Source organism: Quercus robur, chromosome 2 (assembly GCF_932294415.1).
Source record: "Quercus robur chromosome 2, dhQueRobu3.1, whole genome shotgun sequence".
Taxonomy (NCBI): domain Eukaryota; kingdom Viridiplantae; phylum Streptophyta; class Magnoliopsida; order Fagales; family Fagaceae; genus Quercus; species Quercus robur.
Genome location: NC_065535.1, coordinates 54,629,458 through 54,649,587, shown reverse-complemented (window position 1 = coordinate 54,649,587; position 20,130 = coordinate 54,629,458). Strand labels below are relative to the sequence as shown.

The 20,130-nt window shown below is 39.6% G+C and overlaps 1 protein-coding gene across 1 annotated transcript; it reads right to left on the bottom strand.

Moving 5' to 3' along the window:
• Positions 1-14,493: 14,493 nt before the first annotated feature.
• Positions 14,494-16,632, bottom strand: LOC126700631 (uncharacterized). The gene is made up of 2 exons (XM_050398849.1): positions 16,321-16,632; positions 14,494-15,000 (listed from the first exon to the last, which is right to left on the bottom strand). The coding sequence occupies exons 1-2, from the start codon at positions 16,630-16,632 to the stop codon at positions 14,494-14,496; spliced, it is 819 nt and encodes a 272-aa protein (XP_050254806.1).
• Positions 16,633-20,130: the final 3,498 nt, after the last annotated feature.

Genomic DNA, 20,130 nt, shown 5'->3' with positions numbered 1-20,130 from the left:
TACACACCCATTTTTACAAAACACCCACATCAGTTTATCTATTCTACACATTTATTCAATAAAATATTCAAAATTTTACAATTTTTTATTACTCTCCCTCATCGCCCCTCTCTCTCACAGACCAACACTCCTTCATAGACCAACACTCCCTCACAGACCCAAACCCAACACTCCCTCATAAACCTAGACTCAACATGCAAAGATCGGTCTTCTTGTTTGGTTTGCCGACCTAGACCTAGCCTTTTTTGTTGTTAATTTTCTTTATTTCTTGTTTGGTTGATGAAAAAGTGGTGGAAAAGAGTAGAAATAGAAGGAAAGGCGACCAGCAACCAAAGATCTATTGATTTTCTCTGTGTTTGGTTAATTTTCTTTATTTCTTGTTTTCTCTGTGTTTTTCTTGACACCCAAACAAATCTTATGTAATACTAATTTCTTGTTTTACTTGATTTTGGAGGAAATTTTTTGATGTGGTGTTCTTTGTTGATGAATGTGTGGTGTTCTCTGTTGATCGGCGGCAGTGAGAGTGAGATGAGACTGAGAGCAAGAGCAACCAGAGACACAGAGAGAAGAAGAGAGAAAAAACTAATAAAAAAATAAATGGAAGCACTACAGTAACCGTGCATATATGCACGGTTAATGTAGCAATTGTGCATAAATGCACAATTCTACACCCACTAATATGGGTGTTTTTTGGGCCAAAATGTGTAAAAAGACTACCTTTTTCTATTTTACAATACTATCCACCAGCTAATGTAATTGCTCTTAATTGCTTTAGTTTTGCATCTGGTAACTTTTCTTTCATTTAGGATTTAGCTAACACATCATTTGCTTCTTCCTTGTCTCTTTTCTTCTCATTTTTAGTGGCCTTCACGCCACTTTGCTTCAATAGGCCTTTGTTTTTCCTTGATTCATGCCACTTTGCTTCCCTAGCAATACAACTTTCATATTTTGATCTATTCTTTGTTATTTTCTTTACGAGCTGTGAATATTTGCTTTAACCCCCATTTGGCAGTGAGATGATGGCAGTGAAATGGAGTTTTTTTTTGGGTGTAGAGCATAAATTTGAATAGTTGAGCACCATCATTCTTTGAGCAAACTTAATAAACGCAAATGCATGATGCCCACCTTGGTGAGTTGGATTTTTTCTTTTTTTGGCTATGCCTTGGTTGTGCTTGTTGATATGTTGAATGTGTTGTTCAATTTTGGGTGGCTTTTCCTTGGAAAAATGATAGCCTCATTGCATCGATTCATGAGGTTGAGCCATTGTTCTCATTGAAGCCGAAGCTCATGTCGAAGCCGATTCCCATTGATTTTGATAGTCATGGAAATTAGTTTGTGATGCAGCTATGCTTGACTTCGTGTTGGAAGTAAATTGTCCCCATTGTTTGTTGTAAATTTGAATGAGCAAATTGGGTCCATATGATGAGATGATGATGAAACTACACATTGAGGATGATTCAATTTTTCAGTAGCTTTATTGTTGGCCAATTTGGTGAGATCGTGTTTGCCAAGATTAATTTCGATGAAGTCATAGCCATGAGCAATACTACTAGCTGTCTTGGGACAGCTTATTTAAGATAGAATGGAGCGAAGATATCACTTGGCGATGTAGTATAGGGGTGTGACATAGCTACTACATTGGTTGGCAGCCCCCTGTATCGTATTCTTGCGATGAATGCAAGTAAGAGTGATAGTCACCAGTGGTAGTCGCTTCTTGATTCAGCAAGCTTGAAATGAAAGTGTAGGAATGAAACTTGAATTTCTAGTGCAGGGGTGCATAGCGGTTGAGTAAGCCTTTAGCCCCCAGCAATGCTGATGAATGAATTATTGGGTTGTTTGCATAACCGCTTAATCATTGTGAAATACTAAGAGTTGATGCCATTGAGAGTAAGCCATGTGTTGCATAGCTTGATTATTAGCATGAATTGGTGGAGCCGAAGTTGTTGATTCCATGTTGCAGCCACTATTCCTTCAATGTAATTGTCAATTGTCTAGATACTTTTCCGTTTGTTTGAGAATGAAGCCGCGATTTCTCTAGCAAGTTAAAATTTGTTGTGGCAAGTCAAAACTCACTGCCAACCCCTTTTCATGCCAATAGGGATTGTTAAGTGTGTTGTAGCATAATTTCTTGTAAGATGACTTTGGCATAGACAATCATGATGCCGTTGTTGGCACTTTCATTCTCGAGGCCAATTCCATTGCCAATGTATCATTTTCTAAGATTTAAGCTGTTGTGGACAGCTGCGTAGAGCTATAATAGATGGTACCATGGCAGACGTTAGTAACTTTGAACCATTTTAGTTTGTCTCTCACTTGCAACTTCGAAGTAAAGAAGAGAGTGACTACAAGCCAAGGTCCCAAAGATGGTGACATTGGATGGGGACTACGAAATTACTTCAACTTTTTCCTTCACCTCCTTTCTTGCTTTCTTTTATTTTATTTTATTTTTTTATTTTTTTTATCCAATTGTCTTGTATTGAGTCCCAAGCTTTGAAATTTCGTACTAGTTGAATTGTGTAATATGGGTTGCTACCTTGGAGGCAATTTCTCTTGCATTTCACCCTTGTGGACAACTCACTTATGTATAGAGCAGCTCCTATCTAGTTTTATTGGTGCCAATTTGAGTTTGTATTGTCATGGTTAGTAGATACAATTTGCATTTTGTACAAAACAAACATGTATGACATTTGGATGTAAATTTTGTATTTTGGAATGAAAAAATGATTTGTACCTCAAGGATGCATATGAATTTGTACCTTTTTTTGACAGGTTGCAAAAATAGCCCTTATGCGGTTATGAATGCTTTGATATGTTGAGGAAAACTTGCTTGAAAAGATCTTGCATACCTTGTAGTTGAGTAGCATAGCTTTGATAGATTGTACACACTTAGTCTCTTGAGAATGACTTATGCTTGATTGGATATGTTGTGAATTTGATTTTGCCTTCTTTGGTCTTTGCAGGTCTTGAAAAACTACATTTGAGTGGCTGAGTGGGCTAGGCTGTTCAGCCTTTTTCTTAGAGTCAGCTGTGTTTTGGTGTGGAATATGGAGATTGACTGAAAATTAGGGGCATAGTCAACTAGAGCATGAAAGCTCTTTTGAGGTGGCAATTCTTGGTATAAGACCTCCTTCATGAGCCTAAGGTGCTACCAGTGTTCCTTACCCACTTGGTGGCACGCATGGGTTGGGCTCATGCAAAAGTTCCAAAAGGAACCGACCCATACCCTCCAAATCACACTTCCTCAATTTTCCCCATAAGTTGCATGGACTTGGGCCATGCTTAAAAGAATAAAATAAAACATAATACATGAATTGGGCTTGTAAAAAAAATGTGTCGTGAAAATGAGTATCGATAGTATCAAGATTTTTTTAAGGAGTGAATGACTTGTCAATAGCCACATAACAGGTTGAAAAAGATAAATCCAAATATGTTTGGTGCGAAACTTTAGCAAATATTTAACAGATATAAGAGCATATTTTACAATAAAAAAAAATGAAAAAAATAAAGTTAAGTTTCTATAACTATTGGACCAATTAATTTTTTTAAGAGTATCATTGGACTAATTCAAATAATTAAAATATTTGGGGGGGGAACAACTTTTATTTTTGTAGGCTAAATTTTAAAAATATTAAAATAATTATATATATATATATATATATATAAAGGAAAATTTCAAAATTTTGGGGACTATGCATGGGCTTGGCCCTCAACCCGTGAACATATCTTCGTCCCTACGGTCAATTACCTTTGATAAAGTCAATTTGACAATCATTGTTGCCATCACGTGAAGAAAATCTAGACATGCATTCATGCAAAAACAAAAAAGTACAGCTTTCTACCGACTATCCTTTGGAGAGAGGGGTAGGATCCAGTATGGCCAAGAGCATACTATCTATCAGGTCTGTAAACTCTTCCAGAGGAAGATAAGCTTGGAATGTCCAATATAATCAACTAGTTCCAGATCTGTGACACAGCTTGAGGATGTATTGTTTGAGTTCACACCAATTTTATGTTGCTTGAAGTAATTAAACACTACTTGAGACAAAAGATTCATTTTTCACAAAGAGGAATGAGTTTGATACAATCTAACTTAACATAATTTTTTTGTGAAATGTACAAGTTAATAATGAGAATAAGAAAATTAAGGATACTTTATTTATAATAGTAACAACTAACAAGATTACAAGGCCTACAATTACAATGCCTAAGTTACAAAATCTAAGTTATTACAAGCCTAAGTATATGTTTTTAATATGCTTAGTGTTTTATATATATATATATATATATATATATATTTCTTGAGTACTCAAATATTGTTTCTTCTATTTATTGTTATTTTTCTTATCTTATAATTTTTTGTTGATTCTTGGGATTGGAAAGAGTGAAAAGTCACATGAGATATCAATTGAAAATAAAATAGAGTTTTTTTTAGAGATTGATTATGATAGTTTTTAGACCCCTTAAAACACAATTGAATTAACTTAGGTAATTAGCCAAGTTGTTATTAGTCCAATTTAACAAAACTAAGTTTTCACAATTGTGAGAGTGTCTTTTTCGGGATACTCAGGCCCAAGGATCCCGAGCCTGAGTGAAAAAGAAAAAGGGGATTTGGTGGACTGGGCCTTGACTCACCGCAGCTAAATGGCTGTTTAAGAATCAAGTGAATACAGAGAAATGCTCCTGACAAAAAAAGATGACAAACAGGGATATCGAGGAGTGCCAGAAATTAACAACGTAAGCTCAGAAAAAAGAAAAAAGCAGGATTAGCAAGACAATAAAAGAGAAGTACTGTGGGGATCCCGGGAACAATATTTAATTAAAGTATTATCTATTCGATCACAACAAGCTTACTAGGACGTGATACAAGGTCCAATCAAGCTCAAAAATTGCAGCCTTGAATGGCTATTTCAGCCTTCAAAACTTGCAAAGTTTGATTCTCGTTGGATCCGAGTATGTGCCATAGTTGCTTTTACAGGATATCGGGAAGCAGTATTTGTTTTCCCTTTATATTTTCTTTCTGCCTAAACTTTCTGATAATTTTCTAGAGAATCTCTTCCTTCTATTGTGTTTCTTTTCCCTTTTTCTCGCTGCCTTCTTCACAACCCATCCTCTCCTTTTATAGTGGAGTTTTCTGGGCGTCTTGGGGAACCGTTGGTTCCCCTGTTTTGGTCTTTTGCAAACAGAGTTCGTTCTGTCTTCATCATCTCGGTAAGTCCCCTTTTCCGTTTTCACTCATTCTTTCCTTCTCTTGGTTCTGGTTCCTTTGAAAGCTTCTGGTTGGCCATCCTCTTTGGGGCGTCCTGAGGTATGCCCTTCTCGGCATCTTCACTTCTGGTGTCTTTTACTTTTCCGTTTCTTTCCTATTTGGGCGGAATCCTGTTCTGCTCTTTTGAAATCGCTTTTGTTAACATTCTTCTTCCTTGTTTTGGTTCCCCGACGCCTTTTCTGTCTGTGCCATGAAGGGTCGCTTGCGTCCTTTTGTTTTTTTCTTTGTTTTTCTTTCTATCGATCTGTCCTGGTCTTCTTTTTTTCTTCGCGCTTGTTGATGGTGCCCGAGGATCCTTGCGCCTTGTATTTTGCTGTGATGTTCTCTCTTTTTCTTCTTTGGTTGCTTTTCCTTTTCTGGGCTTCGGGATCCTCAGGGCCTTTTGTATAATCCCTTTGGACTTGGTCTCTTCTTTTTTTCTTCTTCTGGGCTTAACTTACTCGTTCTTGGGCTTAGCTTATTCTTTCTTGGGCTTATTTTACTGTGAATTTTTTAGACCTCAACAACAATCAAAACAATCAAATCATGCAAAGCAGTGGAAAGATAAATAACATACAAATATGATCACCCAAGAAACCAAACCGGTAAAAACCTAGAGAGGATTTGACCTAGCTATCCTCAATGTAAACTTGAATCCACTATCTTGAAAGAATCGAAGTTCATACAATAAGACTTACAAGCCCCCACACTCGACTTCTTATTGCTACCCACCAGTAGAACTTACTGACACGACCATATGCAAGCTCCGAATCCACGGACTCCTTCTTTCTTGGATTCACCACCAGATACAAGCACACCCACTTGTGTTTTCTTTAAGCTTCAATGGCTGCAACTGAGTTGATTATCAAGGTGTAGATAAAATCTCCTCCTTGAAAACCCTAAGTTTGTGTAAAGGAAAGCTTCTCTAGATCTTACAAGAGATTTACATAAAGAGCAATATGAGCAACACTAAAACGTGGCTAGGGTTTGCCTTTTATACTTAGGATAAATTAGAAAACCCTAAACGTTTTAAACAACGAGGGCTAAGTTGGAAATTTGCAGAAAAACACATTCTGCTTGAGATTTGATCGATCGAGCCTAAACTTCAATCGATCGAGCCAAAGCTTCGATCGATCGAGCCAGGCCGAAATGCACAATAACTTCTGCATTAGCTTGATTCCAACTTTACATAAAATATACAACTTTGAGCAAGACTAAAACACTTCTAAACACATTGTTTTGATCATGATTTGCCAACAATACACATTAGTGTTCTAAATACATAAATACCTAAGTTTTTACAACCTAACAGATTAGAATGATAATTTCCCAAAGAATTCTTCATTTGGTTTATTGTTTTGTTACTTGTAGATCAAGTTTTTATTTATTTATTTATTTATTTTTTATATGTTAACCATTAAGTTTATTCCACAAGTTTGTTAGAATTGTAAGTGGTGAATAAAATTATTTTTTTTTTGAAATAAAATTTCAAAAGTTTAAACAAAACAAAAAATTATCTCATAATAAGTTAAAAATATATTATAGATACCATATAAATACTTTATTTAAATTCATTTTTGTATATAAAACTCATAAATATTTCAATTACTAAATAATAGTATATGACTTGATCATTCCATTTTATTTGAAAGAAGTATCTACATAAAACTTATGATATTTAAAAAAAAAAAAATGAAATTAGCTTATGAATTTTTCTATAATTTTAGTTTAGTTATCTCTCACAAAGTATGAAAAAATTACTCACATTTTTAAGCAAACAGAAAAAATGTACCATGTATGAGCACTTGTGTGTGTCTGTGTGTGTTTATATATATATATATATATATATATATAAGAGTTTGCTAGAAATTCATATTAAACCCAAATGAGTTTGCTTTCATCATTATCTTCAAATTGTCATTTTATAATTATCCCAGTCCTTTTGATTGAGGTGATAATGAACTCACTCAAATATATATATATATATATATATATATATATATATATATATATATATATTTATTTATTTAAAAAAAAATTAAAAAAGGAGCTCAATTGATGCATATTAGAAAATGGGAAAATGAAAACGATAAACTAGAGAAAAGAAATGTTAAATGTGCTCATCAAAGCAACCTCCAAAGATTAATTTTGATTAAATAATGGCAATATTCTATTATTTTTCTTTACCCCAACAATATTAAACTCTATGCTTCACCTACTTCTCTACTGATGATGCTAAAAATCGTCAGTAAGTTACACAGTCCTCATGTGCTTGAGAAAACACCTGTGAAACAAAAACAATGAAAACCCGAGGAGAGTACCGGTGTGGTACCGGCCGAAGACCCTTCGAAGGTTAAGTTAGAGAACTTTCATAGTTCTAGAGTGCCAAAGCTGGGGGAATTATATGTACCTTGGTTTGTGAGGGTCTTGGGGTTTTTATAGTAGCATGGGATTGATATTCGTTCCTTGGCTTAGAAGATCTTTCCTTGTGGGAGAGGTCTTCTTTAATTCGCATCTTATGGGATCTTTTCCTTATATGACTCTCTTGATTAGGGTTAAGCGTGGGGTATAAGATATTTCCTTATATACTTATGCATGGAGGCCAAGCCATATCAGCTTCGTTAAAGGTTCACTTATCCCCTTCAGCTTCCCTCCGTCAACTTCATATCCCTTCAATATATTATAGTCATCTTGTTCAGGTGTTTGTTGTCTTCAAGGTGCAGCCGTTAGCTTTGAGGTGGAATTGACGAATTTTATTCTAGGAGAAATTGCAATTTATCCACCTATGGTTTGGCCCATTTTAATAGTGCCCACCTATGGTTTAAAGTTATCATTTAACCCACCTGAGGTGGCCTCCGTTAGACCCTCGTTACCCATCTCTACCCTTTCCGTTAGAAAATTCCCTTTACTATATAAGCCAAAATTAGAACCCAAATAGAACACTAAAAGGAAGAACAAGCTGTCTCCCTCTCTCTACCTTAGAATCCCTAACTATATCCCAATTCATCTCCCTAGGAAATTTGAGAAGTGCTACTCAGGGAAGACTGCGGACGTTGACATGTACAACGCTATGTTTGCAGTGGGACTAAGGTTGCCACTAACGGCATTGCACCATCAGTTGGCTAATTTTCTTGGTTTATCTGTCAGCTAGATTGCTCCAAATGCTTGGAGGATCTTTATAAGAGCTGAGATTTTGTGGGGTCGTCTAAGTGGTGGGCACCGTCAGCTTTCGTTGGACGAGTTCTTTTATTGCTATAGACCTCAGCACATCATCTTGTCCCAAGGAATATACCACTTCGCTACACAGAAGAAAGTGTTAAGGCTCGTGTCAGACATGCCCGACTCTAATAAGAATTGGAAGGGTAGATACTTCTTCGTTTAGGGGACAGATTGGGTATGTCGTCTAGAAGAGTAGGCTACAATGCCCCATGGTTTTGACAATACTTGGGTTTTTGTCAAGGATTTAGGTTTAGCACCATCAGTTTTTGCTTTAACTTTTCCATTCACTTGTTAAGTGTTTTAATGCCGTCATTTTCCTTTTTCAGCCAATGTTCGTCCGAGCATAACTAATGAGCAGGAGACCTTCATTTGTCGGGTCCTTGAAATTTTGTTTGAGCAGCAGAAGTGTAGGGATTTGATCACCCTCGATATGCTGCACGCATACTATGGTGGTCTGGAGCTGACGCTTGCAGCTTGTAGATTAAATACCTATTCCCATCAGCGTAAGTATTATTTAATTTTCTCCCATCATTTTTCTTTTTGTCATCACTTAGTCTAACGCTTGTCACTTGTCCTTTGTAGAAATGGAGGCAGCTAGGTAAAGGGTGTAGGTGAGGGCAACTACTGCGCACAGGAAAGAAGAGGAAAAGAAGGTGAAGGGGAAGGAGGGGGTGTCATCGTCAGCCCCTAAGGTTGTCAAAAAGGGGGCACCCAAGAAGAAGGCTGACGGGAAGGACAACCTTCCTCCTAAGAAAGTGTTCATCCCCCCTACGGATAAGCTCCCTAAGAAGCTATCTTCTCCCAAGCCAAGCCATGGGGTAGGCAAGGGATTGATGACAACATCAAGCCTCGTCACTCAAGGACCCGATCATTGTCTCCTTACTCACAAGGACTATGCCGTTGAGGTGATTGAGTCAATCATCAAGGATAAGGATGTGGACTCTTATGCTGAGCAAATGCCGGAAGAGCTGGAGTTATCAAGCCTTTTTTACCTTGCTCAGGTACGTCTCTTCCTTTTTCCTTTCTTTTTTATTTATTCACTACTCAATAGTTGATAGTTATTCTGTTTGTAGGCGTTGGTCTGCATGAAGGGGCTATAGGATAGAAGCGTCACCCAAGAAGGGGTGATTGCCCGTTTGCACTAGCGCAATGGGACTTTGACTGACGAGCAGGATCAATACAAGGAGGCCCTTCGTACTCTTAATAAGGAGGTGAAGGAACTAAGGGAGAAGCTAGAGGAGGAGGGTCGTCAGAAGAAGAAGGAGCAAGAAGCTAAGGCAACGGTAGAGAAAGAGCTGACGGCCCTTCTAAGGTAGGTGGAGACAGCCATGGCTGACGCCGTAAAGGAATTCAAGGCTTCACAGCCATTCATTGATTCCTGCGCCATTTACTATGGTATCGGGTTTAAGGATTGCCTTAAATAGGTCAAGTCCATCTACCCTTACTTGGATTTATCCAAGGTCACCATGGATGATCCCTTGCCGTTAACTCCTGTCGGCGACACTATCCTTGATGAAATCGATGACTCCATAGAATCGGAGCCTGATCCAAAAGATGATAGTGTCGTCCTCACTCAACCTGTTGCAGATCCTCCTATTACCCCTTCCGTCCCATCCACTAAGCCTCTGAATGTTGAGAACCCTCCTACTCAAGATGTTCAAGACAAAAATGACAAGAACCCTCAGGACGCCTCGACCTCTTTGACTTAGTCTTTTTTTTTTTTTTTTGAATGATAATTTTATTGTATATTTAGTCAACTTTCAGAAAATGTTAAATGCCCCTTTGTTTTTGGGCCCTTTTTGTAAAGACCTTATTTTATGTATGGTATACTTTTTACATCCGTCGCTTTTTAGCATGTGTTGATCTTTATGTATTGATATATGTTTGCTCATTCTTTGTGCCTATATGCAAGAGGACTTAAGATGAATCCATTAGCCATGACAAAGACCTCGTCCTGTTTGAGGACAAAATAAGAAACTTGTCTACTTGTCTTTAATAAATTGAGGCATCAAACTTAATAGTCTTAACAATGAACTCGTCTGTTAGTGGGTTCTTGCAATAAACCCGTCCACTTGGAGGCCTAATAATTTTAACAAACCCTTAAGGTATCTTGAACTCGTCAACCTATGGACTGCGAAGTTTTAATGCATCCACCATATGGCCTTGGTAATACTAATTCATCCTCATTGGAGGAACTCGTCCCTTTGTGGACTTAATAATGAATTTGTCCACTTGTGGACTTAATAATATTAACTCATCCTCATGGGATGAACTCGTTCACTTATGGACTTAATCATGAATCTGACCACTTGTGGAGTTAATAATATTAACTCATCCTCATGGGATGAACTCGTCCATTTGTGGACTTAATCATGAATCTGTCCACTTGTGGACTTTATAATATCAACTCATCCTTATGGGGTGAACTCGTCCACTTGTGGACTTGATCATGAATTTGTCCACTTGTGGACTTGATGATATTAACTTATCCTCATGGGATGAACTCGTCCACTTATGGACTTGATCATGAATCCATCCACTTGTGGACTCAATAATATTAACTCATCCTCGTGGGATGAACTCGTCCACTTATGGACTTAATAATGAATTTGTCCACTTGTGGACTTGATAATATTAACTCATCCTCGTGGGATGAACTCGTCCACTTATGGACTTAATCATGAATCTGTCCACTTGTGGACTTAATAATATTAACTCATTCTCGTGGGATGAACTCATCCACTTATGGACTTAATCATGAATAAACATGTAGAATAAACATGTAGAAACAGATAAATATTCTAGTCATATCTAAATAAACTCCTCTTATTATGGTAAATGCATGTATACGTAGAAAAATTGTTCTTTAAAGAAAAAGACTTGCCTTTGGGCTTAAAAAGTATTGTAGTAAAAATTAACTAAAATAAATTGGAAAATAAGGAATGTCTCTCTTCATGCTATCTACTGGTAGTACTTTTGGAGATGTTCGGTGTTCCATGGATGGTACAACTTCTGTCCGTCTAGCGTCTTCAGGTGATAGGTGCCTTTCCTCTGCCATGACGTGATTCTGTAGGTTCCCTCCTAATTAGGATCGAGCTTTCCTTGGGCAAGGTCTCTAGTAGCACCCATACCTTCCTCAAGATGAGGTCTCCAACCTTGAAGTCTCTGTGTCTAACTTAGGAGTTGTAGTGCTTGGCCATGCGGTCTTGGTAATGTGTGAGTCTTTGTTCAGCTGTCGCCCTGACTTCATCTTGTAGATCGTGTTGTAGGCGTATAGCCTCGTCATTCTTTCTTTCATCATGATTACCCACCTTATAGCTCGTGAGTCCGACCACTACTGGGATGATTGCCTCGCTTCCATATACTAGTCGAAACAGTGTCTCTCCTATAGGTGTTCTGGCTGTTGTTCTATACGCCCATAGTACACTTGGCAGCTCTTCTAGCCATACACCCTTTGCCCCTTCGAGCCGAGTCTTGATGATTTTAAGCAAGGATCAGTTTGTGACCTTAACTTGCCCATTGGCTTAAGGGTGGGGGAAGGAGGAGTAGTGGTTCTTAATTCCCAATTGTGAGCAAAAATCCCTAAAGAAGTCATTGTCGAACTGTTTCTCGTTATCTGAGACCAAGACTCTGGCAATCCTATACCTGCAGACGATGTTTTTCCAGACGAAGCTTCTCACATTCTTCTCCGTAATGGTAGCCAAGGCTTCTGCTTCTACCCATTTAGTAAAATAGTCTATGCTGACTCTAAGGAACTTCAGCTATCACATTGCTATTGGGAATGGACCTATAATGTCGAGTCTCCATTGAGTGAATGGCCACAGGGTTGTCATCGAGGTTAGTTCTTCCGTTGGCTGTCTGATGACGTTGCTAAACTTTTGACATTTGTCATAGGCTTTGACATAAGTCTAGGCGTCCCTCTGTATAATAGGCCAGTAATATCTAGCTCGAATCAGTTTATGTACCAATGACCGCAACCCTGAGTGGTTCCCGGTAGATCCTTTCGTGTACTTCTCTCATGACATAATCCGCTTCTTCGGGGCTTAAACACTTTAGGTGCAGGTGGGAGAAGCCTTTCTTGTACAAGACGTCCCTTATCAAAACGAATCATGATGTTTGGACCTTTAGCTTCCTTGCGGCTTTCTTACCGTCTAGTAATGCATCGCTTTTCAAGTAGGAAACTAATGACATGGTCCAATTGCTTTCAGAGCTAAGCTCTTGTACATTGACGAGATCTATTAATGGTGAAAAATGAACAAAAGAAAGTACCTTGTCGGGAATGATCGTGTGTTTTGCTGATGTAGCCTTGGCAAGACGGTCGGCTCACTCATTCTCCCCTTTGGGGATTTGAACAATCTTGGCCTGTAAGTCGTCTACCCTAATAGGCTAAAAACGAATTGACCCCTTGTGATAAATTAATTGATTAATTAGCCAAGTTTATTAATTAATCAAATTAACATGCAAACACATGGTAGCACAAAAAAATCACCAATAAACTAATTATGCAGTGAAAAATAAATTTGACATGGTGATTTGTTTACGAATAGGGAAAACCTAACAGCAAAAACCCCACTGGGTGATTTTTAGGTCACCATTCCCAAAATTCCATTATTATCATAACAAGCGGTTACAAGTAAAGGAATCTCAGTACCTTATACCAACCTACAGTTGAATCCTTACCCCAATACCCAATTGGACTTGTTCTGTAGTGACAATTTTCCCTTTTGATGCACGACTCCCAAGTACGTGACTAACCAACCAATGCGCGGATCCCAGTACGCGACTTCAATCACCAACTAAAGAAGGTTGTTGGCTGCAAAGTTCTTTAGTTCATCCACACGATGAAGATCAAGAAAATGCTTGATCACAAAACCCTACGGTGCACATACATAACAACTTCTTCACAAGAATGATGAACTAGGGAAAAACTTTGTCTTCGGTTACAAATCGCTTGAACAAACTTTGCTTAACACTTGTGCAACTTGTGTACACTTTAACGGCCCTTAAAATAATCCTTTTATATGTCTAAGGTTAGAAGAAAAGAAAGCCCGAACACATAATCACGGATTAGAGTCAAAATAGAATTGGAAATTTGTTTTTCATAAAGCTCGACAGATACCTGTCTGTCGAGATGCTATTGAGCCACAGGGTTGGAATAGCTTCTTAAGCTTGATGGATAGCTAGCTGTCGAGCTTTAATGAACAACACTTCTTCAATTTGAATTTTGGACAGATTTGCATGTCTTCAACACTTGATCTTGAAACACAGTTTCTTGAAGTATTAAACACATCTTAGATCTACCCAAATACAAGTAAAGTGCGTTTTGTCAAAGGATTAGCCAATTACATAAAATAGTGATATATGTTCCTAACAAATGAATCACATATTTCCTAACATACCCTTCTCTTTACTTGTTCTAAGTACTTCTTCATCCTTTCGCTCTTACATTCGTAATCCCCGTTTACTTGGTTGGTGACAACTTAGGAGTCACAATGAATAACCATACTTGCGGCCCCTACCACTTTAGCGATATCTAGTCCTGCCACCAGAGCGTCGTACTTTGCTTCATTGTTGGTAGTAGGGAAGTCGAGATGAACCATGCATTCAATCTTGTCCCCTTCTGGAGAACAAAGCAAAATACCCGCTCCCTCCGCTTGTTGGTTGGACAATCCATCAATATGTACACTCTACTGAGGATACTGTTTTGCCTCCTGGCTCTCTTCGTTAGTGAACTCCACAATGAAGTCAGTGACTACCTAACCCTTAATGGCACTATGCGGTTGATATTGTATGTCAAACTCACTCAACTCTATTGCCTATAGTGTCATTCGTTTAGCGGCTTTAGGATTGCTCATTGCTCGTCGTAAGGGCTTATCAGTGAGGATGATCACTGTGTGGGCTTGGAAGTACGATTTGAGCTTGCGGGCTACTGTAACCAAAGCGAAGGTGAGCTTCTCCATCGGTGGGTACCTCTCCTCTACACCACGAAGTGCTCAGCTGGCGTAGTACACAGGTTTTTGCACCTTGTCTTATTCTTTGATCATGGCCACGCTAATGGCGGCCGGGGATACAACCATGTAGAGGAACAATTCTTCTCTTGGTTTTAAGGGACTTAGTAATGGTGGGGAAGAAAGGTAGGCCTTTAGGTCCTCGAACGCTTGTTGAAATTCGTCCGTCCACTCAAAAGATTTCTTCAACGTGCGGAAGAAAGGTAGAAACTTATCCATTGCTTTGGACACAAACCTGTTCAGCGCGGCTACCTTGCCATTAAGGCTTTGTACTTCTTTCACATTCTTAGGAGGTGCCATTTCTATTATGGTCTGGATCTTATCTAGGTTGGCCTCGATACCTCTTTGCAACACCATGAATCCTAGGAACTTTCCTGCCGTTACCCCGAATGTACATTTGCCTGGATTAAGCTTCATGTTATAAGAGCGAAGGGTGTTGAAGGTTTCCCTAAGATCATTTAAATGATCACCTTCTCTTCGACTTTTTACTAGCAAGTCGTCAATGTAGACTTGAACATTTCTCCTAATCTGCTATGCAATCATCTTGTTCATGAGCCTTTGATATGTTGCACCCATGTTCTTTAGGCCGAATGACATTACTTTGTAGCAAAAGAGGCCTTGGCTGGTTACAAACGAAGTCTTCTCCTGATTTGCTTCATCCATTTTGATCTAGTTATAACCTGAAAAAGCATCCATGAAGCTCAACAACTGGTGTTGAGCTGTAGAGTCAACTAGGACGTCGATCCGTGAGAGAGGGTAGCTATCTTTGAGGCATGCTTTGTTCAGGTCTATGAAGTCCATGCACATTCTTCATTTCCCATTGGCTTTCTTGACCATCACGACGTTTGCCAACCAGTTGAGATAGTAAACTTCCTTAATGAAACCTGCCTCTTGGAACTTACGGACTTCTTTTGCTATAGCCTGTCGTTCTTGTGTGAACACTCGCTTCTTTTGATAGATGGGCGAAAAGGAAGGCGACATATTCAACCTATGTACCATGACCGAAGGGTCGATTCCTAGCATGTCTTCATGGCTCTAGGCAAATACATCTTGGTTATCTTTGAGAAAAGTTATGATTGCTTGGTGGACCATCAGGCTGGTGAGGGTGCCAATCCTAGTTATTCGATCTGGCTTGGAGTCGTCAAGAAGTACCCCTTCAAGCCTTTTAATGGATTCTGCCACTGTTCGCTGCTCTTCTATATTCATTGTCTGTAGGTGATTGTCCATCTCCAACATTGCTATGTAACACTCGCATGTAGCCACCTGATCTCCATGTATTTCTCCTACTCCGTATTCGGTAGGGAATTTGATCATCAAGTGGTAGGTCGAAGTCACGGCCTTCCATGAGTTAAGGGCTGGTCATCAACAAGGAATGTAACATCTTTAGGGATTTGTTGAGGATAATCACCAACCGTAATGGGCAGCATGACCACATTGAGGGGGTATACTTTAGTCCCTTCGAACCTAAAGAGTGGGGCATTGGTCGGGACCAACTGTTCTCTGTCAATCCTCATTTGCTAGAATGCCGGGTAATAGAGGATATCAGTAGAGCTTCTATTGTCAACTAGGACCCGATGTGTGTTGCAGTCTCCTATCTGTATGCTAACAACATGTGCATCATCATGTGGGTGGTGGAGACATTGGGCATCTTCTTTTGAGAACTTGATGATAGGGTTGTTGATCCGCACCATCTTTGGGATAAAGCCCGTTAGTTAGACGTTCTGAACCATCTTAAGGTAAGTTTTTCGAGCCTTTTTGGATGAACCGGAGGCTACTGCGCCTCCTACAATCATTCTTATATCTCCTAGGGGCGGCCTTGGACGCTCGTTGTCCCATCAGGGAACCTACTTTTGAGGTGGTTCCGCTTTCTCCTGATTCGAACCTTTGTAACTTTCCTTGCCTGATGAGAGCTTCGATTTGTTGCTTCAAGTCATAGTAGTCGGCTGTGTCATAACCATGGCCATGGTCGAAACAGCAGTACTTGTCTCTAAACCTCTTATTAGGATCTCCCTTCAGCTTGCCAGGAAAGGTCAGGGCTCCTTTGTCCTTGATTTGCATCAAGGCTTGGTTGATCGGGGTAGCCAACGAGATGAAGCTCGTGAACTTCCTTGTGGGGGGCTTGGATTGCCTGTCCTCCCGTCGTTCTCTGGTCCTAGCCATCTTCCGTCCCCTATCCTGTCATATATATTCCTGTCTTTCCCTTTTCTTAGGCTTCTCTTCTTAGGCCAGAAGTGTGTCTTCCGCATTCATGTACTTAGATGCCCTGTAAAGCAAATCTGACATAGTCTTTGGGTCATTCCTATATAGAGAAAATAGGAACTTACCCTTCCATAGCCCATTTGTGAATGCAGCCACAAGTATCTTGTCGTCAGTTTCAACGATTGAGAGTGTCTCTTTGTTAAAGCGGGCTATGTAAGACCTTAGCGTCTCATCCTACCGTTGCATAATGCTCATCAGGCACACAATGGACTTCTTATACCTGTGCCCCTTGATAAAGTGTGAAGCAAACTGGGTGCTTAACTCCTTAAAGGTACTAATGGAGTTGGGCGTCAACCTGCTGAACCAAATCCTTGCAAGACCCTTCAGCATAGTGGGGAAGGCCCTGCACATGATCTCGTCCGCCACCCTATGAAGGTGCATTAGGGTCTTGAAAGACTCCAAGTGATCTAAGGGGTCCTTGGATCCATCATAACTTTCCACCTGCGGCATACGAAACTTTAGTGGAAAGGGGAATGAAGTGACGAACACAGTGAATGGCGAATCAATTCGATGGAACAAGTCATCGAGGTCACTAGACACCCGTCCTTTGAGGGTGTTCATCATAAAGTCCATCCGTTCCTTCATCATCTGCATTTTGTGACTGTGAGGTGGGGTCGTATCTATGACGGATGGACGACTCATGTCTTGTCATTCTTGTCAGCTTAGGGCATTGCTACCTTTCGGCCCTTCTTGGTCTCTTCTTTTAGCGTTGGTGCCTTCTTGGTCTCCCTCCTATGCGTTAAGCCCTAAGTTCTTTTGGCACAACTGCTCTTCCAAATCATGGTTTTGCTTGGTGAGGCACTCCATGGCAGCGGCGAGAGTTTGAACCTGTCTCTTGGGGGTGGTTGTGCATGGTTCGTCTCCTTAAACATTGTTGGTGGTCGTTGTAAGGTTGAATTTAATCAACCATTTTATTGGTTTTATTCCGTGCCAAATTTGCTTGTATTTCAGCATTAGTAACCCTGTATTTAGGTGGGTTTGTTGTAAGGATAGTGAGTGAGATAGAGTGTTGATTGCTCAAGAGTGTGCAAGAAAACAGAGACTCGCGGCTTGTTCTCGCGGGTGGCTCACAGCTTCAAGCCGCTAGACGTAGCACACATGCCAAGCGTGCCAGAAGGTGAATAGTCATGCTAGCTGGAGCACTATAGAACAAAACAGGACAACTGGCTATATGGTTATCTCGCAACTGGATCTTGCGGCTCAGTCAAGTCGCAAGGTTAAGCCACGAGCCACCCCTGTTTTGTAAAACTTGACGTTTCACATTCCTCTCTCACTCCAGTATAAATAACCCTTATACCCACAAATGAAAGAGAGCTTCCAAATAGAATTTTGAGAGAGAAACCCTAAAGAAAAACAAGATTGATTCACCTACAATCTATACATTAGAGTCTCTTCAAATTCCTCAACTCTCTTTCTCTCCATTGTCAAATCCTTGAGAGGCATTTTACCAAAACCTTGTTCTCAACATATTCATCACTGTGAGAGGGCTGTTTGGTTTTTTGGGAAGCAGTTAGGAAGGAACCAATCTACATTGGTTGATGCTATGGTCTAGTAGCGGAATCCGAGAAGCTAGAAAAGAAAAAGGTTCGGCGCAACCTCGTTGGAGCAAAAAGCTTGGAGGGCTTAGGTGCACTGGGTAGATTAGGCTTGGAGGGTCTATTGCTGTCCATGTATCCCAACTACATTTTCTAGTGGATTTTTTACCGCTTGGAGGGCGGTGGAGAGGTTTTACGCCGAGGGCTTCGGTTTCCTCTTTAATAACACATCGCATGTTGTCTTTGTGTTTGCATCTTCCTTCCCTTCTATCTTTACCTTTTATTATCTGTTGTGGGTTGTGATTTTAATTTGGCTTAGATAGTTTATCCAATTCTATATTATAGCTTATGTTCATTTTTCGCACACTAGTTGTTTGACATAAAACTTGAATTGGTTAATTTGTAAATTGGGGGTCTAAACGTTCAAGGGTGTTTATACACATATTTGAACTTTCAATTGGTATCAGAGCGGGTACACTTGTTGTAGTTTTATTACCATTGTGTGATCCTTGACTCCCTATTGAGATGGATCGGTCTCAATCCCTAAATGCACCTCCATATTTTGATGGTAGTAATTATGTTTTTTGGAAGGTTCGCATGAGAGCTTTTCTGTATTCTGTTGATGAATCTGTTTGGGATGCTATTGAGATAGGTTGGACCAGGCCTAAGGAAGCCAAATCCACATGGGATAAGGCAGCACTTGCTACATCTAATGCTAACAGTAAAGCACTCAATGCTATTTTCTGTGGTGTGTCTCCAGATGAATTTCACAGGATCTCTCACATTACCGTTACTAAAGAAGCATGGGAGATATTGGAGACCACTTACGAAGGCACGAAGAAGGTAAAAGACACCAAGGTACAAATGCTAACCACTCGGTTTGAGGAATTAAAAATGAGTGAGGATGAGTCCTTTGACTCTTTCTATAGCAAGCTAAATGAGGTGATTGTCAGCAAGTTCAATTTGGAAGAGAAAACAGAGGACTCTAAAATTGTAAGGAAGATCCTTCGATCATTGCCGAAAAGTTTTCATGCTAAAGTGACAGCGATTGAGGAGAGCAAGGACCTTGATGACATCAAAGTCCAGGAGCTGGTTGGTTCTCTTCAGACCTATGAGATGCCACTGCCCAATCAACGAAAGAGTAAATCTCTTGCTCTTAAGACCATTAATGAGAAGGTGGAAGATCATGACTCATCGGGAGAAGATGTGGTTGACAAAGATGTTGCTTACCTTGTAAAAAATTTCAGAAAATTCTTGAAATTCAAAAATAATGGCAAATTTGGTGATAAAGGAAAATTCCAAAGTTTAGGAAGGGAGAAAAGGGAATTCAAAAAGAAAGATGGAAAAGAATCCCAACCTACACAAGGTGTCACTTGTTTCAAATGTAACGGGTATGGACACTTTAAGAAAGAATGTCCGAATTATTTGAAATCGAAAGGCAAAGTGTATGCCACGACATTGAGTGACTCGGATTCATCCGACTTAGAATCTGAAGAAAGCTGTGATAGAGAGGGGAATTACTCAGCTTTTATGACTATTGCTCATGTTGAGTCTTCAGACGAGTTGAATCTGCTTGTACGAGACCTTGGAGAACATAGTGATGAAGAATCAATGGGAATTGTTGAAGAATCAGATGCTGAAGAAGATAAAAGCACAGCCAATCTTCAAGAAAATTATAACTCACTCCTGGAGAAGTCGGGTGAGTACACAAGGGTGGCCAAGGCAGCTGTGAGAAAAATGAAGAAGGCAGAGGAGGATTATAAAAGTCTCCTAATCTGATATAGGGAGGCCAAATGTGAGATAGAAACACTGAATGGTGAGCTGTCAGAAGCTTACACAAAAGTGAGATTTCTTGAGCAAGAGG